Below are 10,052 nucleotides of genomic sequence, written 5' to 3' on the forward strand. Positions count from 1 at the left end.
GATTTGAAAATAAAAAGAGTAATTAAAGAGCTATTAAGGTTAAAAAGCAACAAAGGAAATTCAGCTACTGAAAGAGCTGTTCTGGGATCAGCTTCTAACCTGTCTGTGCCTGGGTAAGCACAGGAGGCCTGAGATTTTCCTCTTGATTATTTTACATGTAGGCAGACCATTTGTTTTGCCTTCCCTCCCCAAACTCTTCCATCTTGGAATGACCTGAGTTCAGAGTTCATTTCTCCTGCTCTCATACCAAACAACTGTGCTCTGCTGAGGCACTTTGTCTCATTGGCTGCACCAGTGGTATTGAGCCAACAAGAAGTGAAAGGGAATCTTTCTGCAGGCTCTTGGGAATGAAGCTATTTAAAAGTGGTGATTTATGTACATTATTTTTATTAAAATAGACTTGGGGACCACCAGTCATAGTAGCTGACTTGCTGTAATCTCTGAAAAATCTCCATTCCACTGGCTGTGACATTAAAGTTGAATTTCTTAGGGGTGTTTCACAAAGGCTCATTTGCAGGGGTGAATTGCAATCGTGACCCTAGCAGTAGACACAGAGTGTGTTATGAGTGAGTCAGGAGAGAGGTATTGGCACTGCTGTGCATGGAGGGAGGAAAATGGAGCAGATGTGAGCAAGAGCAGCACAGCACTGCAGGACTGAGAGGTCCCACTGCTTGATCACAGCCAGGGCACACCCTATGCAATCTCACCCACTGTGTGCCACTGGGTGACTGCTAGAACCTCCAAGCTCTCAGCCGGGCCGTGTCACTTGGAACAGAGCAGCAGCATCCTCCCCCCAACCGTGCCATGCATCATCTGCTCCCTTTCTGGGGAGGATCTAGTGCCTAGTTATGCCACTGAAAGCAGGAGGGCAGAAAATGAAGCAGACTAGGTGGAAAGGCAGCCCATTGTTTTAATTTCTAACCCAGTAGCATAAACATAAATAAAAAAGTGAATCCACCTATTTGGCTGGTGTTTCAGGCTGCTCAGTGAAAAGAGTTAACTGCATATTGCCTAAATTAGAAGCGGACAAACTGCATTTGCCTTTGCCCTAAGCTAACCTGACTTTCTGCACAGCAGAGCCCGGTGCAGACACGTGTCTAAAAACAGTGACAGAGCCGCGGCAGGCACCTGTCCTGCCTCTCGCATCCGCATGGGAAAGGCTTTCCTGTCCCGCGCAGGTACACGAGTGTCACAGAAGGCAGCCCTGAGCTGTGCCACCACACTGATCGATCTGATCGCCTCACAAACAAACGATAAATGTATGTTTTCTGCCTGCATTGGCTGGTTTTGCTGGAGGACGGGTTTGCTTTGATTTTTTCCCCCTGGAAAAAAATTCCAATTCTGTGCTTAGGCAGTGTATTGCTGATTCAACCTAACAGGGTTTATCCTTCCAAGAAGAGAAGCTGACAGTATTTGCCCTTCTTAGAAACCTAACCCGAGAGTTTTAAGCGGCAGGGAAACGTGATATGCCAGTTCTCACTGATTTTAACCCGCTGTATATTCCTCGGCTGCGGCATCTGCGGTACCCTCTAGCAGGGCTGACGAAATTCACGCCCGTGAAATCCGCGTGTTCTGCTATATATATATATATATATTGGAGGGTGGGCGGGTTTCTGCGGGGATGTGCCGCTCGCACCCGGCAGCTCCGGTTCCCACCCAGGGCCACCTCCTCCAGAACCACTGGGGCTGTGCCACCGCCGCCTCCCCTCCCTGGGCGGTCCGTGCCGCCGCTGCCCCGTGCGCCCGCGGGGCCGGGCCGGGCCGGGCCGGGCCGGCGGGGTGGGGGCGCCGGGAGCCCGACACGCCCCCTCGGAGGCGCTCGGCTTCCCCGGCGCGGCGGAGCGCGGGCGGCAGAGCCCCGCTCTCCATGGCTGCGGCTGCGGGGCGGGCGCGGCGCGGAGCTCGGCTGAGCGCGGCCGCGCTGCTGGCGCTGCCGGCCCTGGCGCTGCTGGCGCTGCCCGCGCTGCCGCCCGGCCGCGGCGGTGCCGGCGGTGGCGGCGAGGCGCAGCCGGGCTCCTCGCCGCCGCTCCTGCTGCCGCCGGGCTTGCGGGAGGAGCTGCGGCAGAGGCGGCGCGACCTGCGGCGGCTGGAGGCGGCGGGCGGCGGGGAGGCGGCGGCGACCGAGGGAGGGTTGGGCTGCGGCGACCTGAGCCGGGCGACGGCCGTCAGCGTGCTGGGCTGGGGCTTCACCAAGGTGGTGGCGCGGGCGGCGCTGGCGGGCGGAGGCACGGTGGCCCTCAAGTCGGTGCACGGGGCGGGCCGGGAGGTGCGGCGGTGCGTGCAGCGGTACGGGGCGCCGGCCGGCTGCCGCCGCCTGGCCGCCTACAAGCTGCTCAAGGAGGTGACGCTGCTGCAGCGCCTGCAGCACCCCGGCATCGTCAAGGTACGGCGGGCGCGCCGGGGCTGGGGGGGGCTGCGGGAGGCGCTGCCGAGGCACGGCGGGCCGGGGGAAGTGGTGCCGGTACCCACGCTGTCCCCGGGCGGCCGAGATCTGCTGGCGTTGGCGGCGACATCGCCCCGACCGTGTCTTCTGCTCTCCCGCAGCTGCACGGCCAATGCTATGACAACAGCGGCGATGATGAGCTACGGGTCACGGCCATGCTGGAGCTGGGATCCCCGCTGGAGATGATTCAGCTCCTGCAGACCCCCTGGGAGGAAAGATTTAAAGTAAGAAAACAAAGCAAAGGAATTTTATCAGTCGCTTTTAGACCACAAACTGAGCAAACCGGCGAAGAACCGGTGGTGACCGCTGGGGCAAACGGAATTCTTCTGCCGACGCTGTTTGATCCCGCAAAGTGTCTGTAAATAGTTTCCTTCTCATTCCTTTAAAATGACATTAACACAGCCCTAGCTTGGTATCTCACGGTTAGTTTCTTTCTCCGTAGAGCAGTGTTAAAAGAAATTCATCTAGGAGGAGAAAGACACGAAATCGTACTCGGTGCTGGAGCGGTGGTTAATACCTTCCATTACACGATAACGGTAGTTTTGCCTCTATATTGCCTACATATATATATGTACACACACACATATATATATGTATAAGTGCAGAAGGGCTTTGGTCAGGATGCCCTTCAGCAACCCGGGTGTCACTTGGGAAAGCCACCTCACCATGCTCAGAATCTGTGGTTTGCTGTGTGTTATCTGTTCTAGGCAACAAGCTGAGCAAGGTGATCCTCACCGTGTGCTTGTGTGGTGTTTCTGATTTTGGTCCTTTAGGAATTAACTGTAGTAAAATCACTACTAAACTGCTTCCCACCTGCCGTAGGTGCTAGGATTGTAGCCCTTCTAGTGAGATCTGCCTCATCTCCTAGGCATCCTGCATAGGGATCCATATGCTCCCAAGGAACAGAAATTACTTGTGACATGGCACTTGCTTTGGTTATAGCTTGTTTTACAGTTTGCCTCAAGGGCTCAGTTGGAGGTTCAATATAGCTTGTTTGGGTGCCAGGAGGGAAAAAAAATCATGTAAAAAAGCAAGGGTATCTTTAGTGTCAGGAAGAAATACTTTGGGCAAAACAAAAGCACAACAAAAGTCCTAAAATAAAATCCCTGCCTGCATGTGGTCCTTAATGTTGAAGGGGAGCTTTGCCATCTGAGCCAGAGGGGGAGTGTAGCAACTGCTTGCTCATCTGTGGGACTTGAAGCTGGGATTCTTATGATTGCTTCACTAAACAAGTTAAAATAGAATCAAAGCTTCCACAGTAATTTCTCTTGGCCTGGGGAGTTTTACTTTCTTCAATTTCATACTGGCTTCTGCATAGCTTTCCTAGCACCTCATCTTCTTAAACATGCCAAAGTCTCCTGTAAGAAACCCATGATGCTGGATTAGCTGGTGGTAAAGTTTGATATGGTGGCGTTAAAGATCTTAATAATCTCTTGACTGCAGAAGACACCAGTTCAGAATTTACACTGGCACTGTCTAGTCCTGTTTCCTAATTAGGGTGTCTAAACATATGGGATTCCCCTATGATGAGCCACATCAGATACCAGGGATTGTGCGGGCTGGTCCAAGGGAAAAATCCCTCTCTCCTGCACAGATCGCTATCAGCAGTGGCAAGGGGTGACGTGGGGCTGCCTGGCACACCTAGCTGAGGATACACTTAGTCTGATGCCAGGGCTCCTGATACTAAATGAAAACTGCTGCAGAAAGCTTCTTGAGCAAAATGCTGGTGCAGTATAAATGCACTCCTCTAGCTCTAGTTTGTTTAAAGTAATTTACCAAGCTTTCTGCTGGGTCAGGTATTGCTTGGCCTTTCCCTGCTGCCAGAAAGTTGTCATAAAAGCAAAAAAACTGGAAATAAATACATTGCAAGCCTTGACTAATTCTTCAGAAGCATGACTGTGTGCCCAAATTCATACTGCTGAGTGATGCAGCAAGGCATGAATCTGGTATTAATGACCATGGAGCCTCAGTCTGTATTGAGCAGCATGGGGGAAGGGAGGGGAACCCTATTAGTTTTGTGCCAGACTGGGAAAAACCCTTCTGATTTCAGCTAGCAAATCAATATAGCTCCTGAAACATGAAGGCTGCTATTGTTTTCCTCACAGCTTTCTCTTCTAGTTCTTTTAACTGCAAATGTCTCTTTTTGTGTACGCACATTTTTAAAAAATGTTGCTAAACTACTTACCAGTCAAATCCTGTGGCAATGTTGATAATAAATTTTGTAGCATACATATAATTACCTTTTAAGTTCTATATGCTTTTTTCCCCCTTCTAATTTAATTGAATGCCCTCCCCTTTGTTCTACTTCCAATTTAATAGCTGTTTTTCATCTGTTTTTTTACATGCATATTCATCTTCTCTTTCTCAGATTTGCCTGAGTCTTGTGAAACTGCTGTTTTACTTGGCACATTCCCCCCTGGGTTCAATAGTCCTCTTGGATTTCCAGCCAAGGCAGTTTGTTATGGTGGATGGAAACCTAAAAGTGACAGACATGGATGATGCCAGCACCGAGGAGCTGTCTTGCAAGGAAGATAATGACTGCACACTTGACTTCCCTACCAGAAGTTTCCCTCTCAAATGCTCAGTGGTTGGGAAATGCGAAGGAATAAATGAAAAGAAGAATCTGTTCAATGCATATCGGTATGTCCGGCCACATGGGGCAGGATCTGGGGTGGTTGAGCTCACACCCTGCCATGTGGCCTCTAGCAGGAAAATAGTGTAGTTGTTGTCTGGTGAGAGCTAAGGCATCTTTCTTCTTCCCCAGTGCCCTCTAAAAACTTGCCCCAGAGCTTGCACCTCTAAATTTGCTGTTTGCCAAACAAGCCCTGGTACTTGACATCCATGGGCTGTGCTTGCTGAAAGCAGTGGCACTGCAGGCTACCTGCAAAACCCCACCAGCTTTGAGTCCCTGTTGCTGGGAACAGGCTGGCCTGTGCTTCCCTTCATCTCTGAAGCTCCCTATAAGCTCCTAAGGAAGAGCAATGGAGCAGGTAACAGGCAAGGGGTTGAGGCTGCTGCAGCACTTTGTGTAGGCTGGAAACACAGGGACTTCTGCTCACCACGGATGCTTGGCAGATCACATCCTGGAAGGAAGCCTTGGCAGCTTGAATTTTTACACAGAAGGACTTAGTAAAGGAGCCTGGATTTCCAGGATTCAGTGCTAAAGGGCAAATCCCTGCACAGATTATTGCAGCCTTGCAGTTGCACTTGTCACTTGTGCACTTGTTCCTTAGAAGCGGAATTTTGTGGAAGGGTCAGGAAGTTAGTCATCCTGACTTTCCAGGGGCAATAAGAAGGTCAAACCTTTTCAAGGCAAGAGAAAGATCTTGTAGGAGTGTTCTTTTATACAGGACTTATTTTTTTTTTTAAATACTTGTGGAAATTTCCCACTTGAGTGGGAAATACTTCACTCAGTATACAAAAATGGCCCAGGGGAATGAGGGAAGGCTTTATTGCATGAAGCTTTGCAAGATAGATTTCATACAGCAAGGACCAGGCTTTCAGCCCAACTCACAAGGAACCATCTGAGATACCAAGATGTGCTCAAACATAACTTTATAACCAAAGCAGACTTACTAGTTGCATATGGATATTCAAGTCACGGGAAAATGTAGACATCTTAATCACCAGAGAAATGGAGGCACTCTAAGGTATTCTAATCAGACTGTGGGATTTTTTGCAGGTATTTTTTCACCTATCTTTTGCCACACTCTGCACCACCAGCTTTGCGGCCCCTTTTGAGTGATATTCTGAATGCAACAGGTATCAGCTAATGTCCATAAAATTCTTTATTAGATGTTTCTAAATGCTATTTCATGGAATTGCTTATCTTTGTCATCTTTTTCCTTAAATGTAGGTGATTTACGATATGGAATAAATGAAACCCTGAGAGCTTTTGAAAAGGTTTTACATCTGTACAAGTCTGGGCTCTATCTGCAGAAAAGACCTCCTCTTTTAAAAGGTAATTCATTTTGAATGCTCTAAGTGAAGTAATTGCTGAAGGAGCAAGGCACTTGGTAATTGGTCAAATTCTGATCTCCCATACATATAGGCAGTTTATAGTCACTAGGAAAAAAAGCCGAAGGTGTCTTTTTTTTTGAGCAGGCTTTTGTTGGTTTTTTTGTGGTTGGTATTTTTGTTGGGTTTTGTTTGTTTGTTTGTTTTTTTCCATGGGAGCTATGCATGTCTCTATTTTATTTTGCTTTGCAAAATAAAAGCAGTGCAGTCTGCATGGACATGTGTTTGCACTGCTTCTAAACAGTCTTCTCACAATGAACATCAGTGTTTCAAGGAAATGTATATGTATTTGGGGTAGCAAACTGAGTGGCTCCTCTCTTGGGATAGCCTTATCCTTTGGACCAAGAGGTCAGTTTTTTGGGCTGATATTTAAACTTCCCATTTCACTGTGTGGCTTCTGTCGGCTGAGTGCAGGTTATTAAAGAAACATAGAGTGGGGAGGTGACAGCACCAAGATGAGTGTGGCAGGATACCTGGAGCCTTGGTACCCTCTAAGTTCCTTTTCTCTGCAGATCATTCTATTGGACCTGTGGATGGATAAATGTACCTTTATGAGGTGCATGCCTCTGAAAAGGACCCATTCAGTGGTAGAGATAAGGCTGATCAAAAGGAAGTTTAAAAATCCAGCAGTTACTTGGCTTGTGTTCTCCTGAGTATTTATATAAGGTGGTGGGTAATGGTGGCTTGCAGAAGGAAATCTCTTTACATGTGAAAGAACTATAATTTGCACTGTTATGAACAAAGATATCTGGTCATTTGCATGGAAGGACCAGCAGCTTTAACAGGAATTACTGGTATTTTCCAACAACACCTGTCTGTTGGCTTTTCACTATGCCAAAATTATCACCATCCTAGAGGTGTGGGAAGGTGAGGAGAGACTCTTAGCAGTCAGTGAACAATAACCTGAACAACACCTGCTCAGGCTTGTCAGGTTTTTTGTCAGGTCTCCTTGTCAGGAGCAGGATCTAGCTTCCCTTTCCCCCACTGGAGTTCCTCAATCTCCTGTTTCTGTGGGTGGCACTATGGCAGGTGGGTCAGTCTATGCCCAATGTAGCTTGGTGCTGGGTCTATGATGAGCTTCTGCTGTTGAGGCTGGGGTGTAGGAGAGGCTATTTTGAGGTTGGCTTCTCCAGGGAAAACATGGGGGGGGTTGTGGTTTTGCACAGCAGCCTCCTCCTCTTACCCATCCCTGCCTCTGACCCCTCTCCTACATATGTGGGGGAATTGCTGTCCTGTGCTCCACTGTAAAACCAAAGGGTAAGATTTGGGCTTCTTCTAACTTTGCAGCTCCACCCCACTCCACCTTGGCAGGCCAGTTCAGTCTGTCACTGTTGCAATTCTTTTAAGAGTTTCACTGATTGTGTAGTGTAACTGGCCTCCGATAGTGCACCCGGAGTGTTTCCCCAGACACCCTCTTTCTCTCCCCAGACTACATTGCCCTAAAGGGTTTCCGAACAGTGGAAGGAGAGGACTACAAGTGCTGGCCCTCTTACAGCCACCTGGGCTGCCTGCTGTCCATCCACAGCGCCGAGGAAGCCGCTGCCATTTGTAACTCCCAGCTGCAGTGTCAGAGCTTTATCGTCACCCAGCACAGGACGTGGACAGGTGAGCCTGGGCAATGTGACAGGGTGGTGCCACGTGGTGCTGCTGCCTTCATCCATAGTGCTTTGAGTCTACAGGCACATATAAAAGCTGCCTTCCTCATTCTCAAGCTCAGATGTCTGTCACTGTGGGCATCCAGAAATCCCCTGAGTGTTTGTGTAAGGAGATGCCAGAGCAATTATGTTCTTTCTCTGCACCTTTTTTCCTCTACAAATTTTGCCCAAGACTGCCAGGTGTTGTTAAACACTTACTCATTTCTTGCAGAGATGGCTTCACTTTGGTGTTAGGCTAAACAATCCCTGTGGTACGTGTAGTTTGCAAAGCTGTAGGGTTTTTGAGATGAAAGCAGCTGTGTAAAAGAAGGTGGTTACTATTGTTATAATTAAAAGAATCATAGCTTAGAAGTTGCTATCCCCTTTATCAAAACTAAAGCCCCAAGCCAAGGGATTTCCAGAATGTCCCTGTAATTAGCTCTGATTATAGCCTCTTACAGTTAACATGTTTTCAGAATTACTTTAAATTATCTCATTTAGCTGACACTTCAAGCGTGGGCTAAATTGTTTCTTGAAGTAAAACACTAAATGAGGTAAATGAGTGTTTTCATTCACAGTGGTGCTGAAGAATCATGTTTTGTCAGCTCACACAACGTTTCAAAAAAAAACCCAGCTACCAAAAATGCAGCTTTTCTGTGGGCATGTGTGCAATTGGCACATGGTGAACTAGTTACATTAGAGTGCTTTCACGGATGCAACATAAATCTCTTTGAGCCACCAAGTTTCACACCAGCAATGGACTGTGTGAATTGTGCCTCACACAGCACATCTGGCTTCCTCACTGGCAGCTGTTAGCGCTGTGTGTAGTGCCTGCCTGGAAGGAATCCTGCTTTGAAACCACAGTGGGGATGTAGGAGAAACACGTGGGACAGAGACCCTTTCTGCAGTGCCTTGCTAGGGTGCTAATCCCTGACACCCTGCCTGAGGTCTTCAGTGTTTCCCTTCCTGACATTTTTCTTCCTTGCCGTTTCATGGTTCATCTTTACAGCCAAAGATGCCAGAAGTGTGTGGCTGAAATGCCAAGTGCCTAAGTTTGCCAGTTGGATTAATGAGAGCTGTGGGAAGGTGTTGGTGTCTCCTAGGGCTGCTGGGTAAAGCAAAGCAGGATGTAAAAGCCTCTGGGGTTGGATGATGCATTCCTTGTGCACACTCTGAGCATCTGGAATTTACTGGGAGTGTAAAATACATCTATGGCAGGGCAGAGTGACCCTCCATGGAGCAGCGTGTTCCTGTGCCTTTTGCAATAAATAGCATGGGTCAAGGTGAACTTCTCTCCTCTATTAAACTTGTGTTTTTATTTCCTTTCCAGGACGCCCACTCGCCTCATTTCAGAGTAGCTGGACTGATTTAATACCGGATGCTGATGCTGTAGTCTATATTAAACGTTCAGCTTCCTCCAGGGAAAGACTTTAAAGACAATGAGATCACATAAAATGATCCTGGGAGGAATGATCCGCTGGGGAGAATTTCATCTGCTGGAAAGAATGACATATTTTATTTTGCTTTGGAATGGGATCTCCCTGCCAGCTCAGATAGAGTCAAATGTTGCTGTCTCCTTGATCAAAGCTCAAATTTCTCATTGCTGCTCCGCTAGCTTCTTTTCTGTTCCCACACTGCTGTTCCACATAAATGGTCTCAGTTTTAGTCAAATGTTGCTAGACTGTGCAATACTTACCTTTGCTGCTTTGGCCAGCTTGTCAGCCAAGAAATAGAAATAGCTGCAAGGGATCCAGCTTGGGTAGGCTTAGTTATTTCAGTCACCTCCAAAAAACTACAGATAATGCACTTTGGAAAAGGTAATGGCTCTTTCTGCAGCTACAAACTGGGTTTTCTTACTACTGCAAATGTAAAGGACTGGATTTCAGTGATGAGGCCAAGGTTGCAGGGTTGGGATCCATAACCAGAGGTTGATAATGGGGGTGGTCCTCCAAGGAGGG

At 48.2% G+C, this 10,052-nt stretch overlaps 1 protein-coding gene across 1 annotated transcript; it reads left to right on the forward strand.

The window, feature by feature from the left end:
• Positions 1–1,621: 1,621 nt before the first annotated feature.
• On the forward strand, positions 1,622–9,528 carry LOC134045578 (extracellular tyrosine-protein kinase PKDCC-like). The gene is made up of 7 exons (XM_062495401.1): positions 1,622–2,383; positions 2,545–2,667; positions 4,812–5,083; positions 6,126–6,205; positions 6,300–6,404; positions 7,889–8,065; positions 9,425–9,528. The coding sequence occupies exons 1-7, from the start codon at positions 1,622–1,624 to the stop codon at positions 9,526–9,528; spliced, it is 1,623 nt and encodes a 540-aa protein (XP_062351385.1).
• Positions 9,529–10,052: the final 524 nt, after the last annotated feature.

The sequence above is a fragment of the Cinclus cinclus genome, chromosome 6 (genome assembly GCF_963662255.1).
Source record: "Cinclus cinclus chromosome 6, bCinCin1.1, whole genome shotgun sequence".
Taxonomy (NCBI): Eukaryota; Metazoa; Chordata; class Aves; order Passeriformes; family Cinclidae; genus Cinclus; species Cinclus cinclus.

Excerpts from the sequence above, each read along its gene's own strand:
- LOC134045578 (XM_062495401.1), top strand. The coding sequence starts at position 1,622 with ATGTGCCGCTCGCACCCGGCAGCTCCGGTTCCCACCCAGGGCCACCTC. Across the intron at positions 2,384-2,544 it reads AGCACCCCGGCATCGTCAAG|CTGCACGGCCAATGCTATGA; the intron begins GTACGGCGGGCG and ends GCTCTCCCGCAG. Across the intron at positions 6,206-6,299 it reads TGATATTCTGAATGCAACAG|GTGATTTACGATATGGAATA; the intron begins GTATCAGCTAAT and ends CCTTAAATGTAG.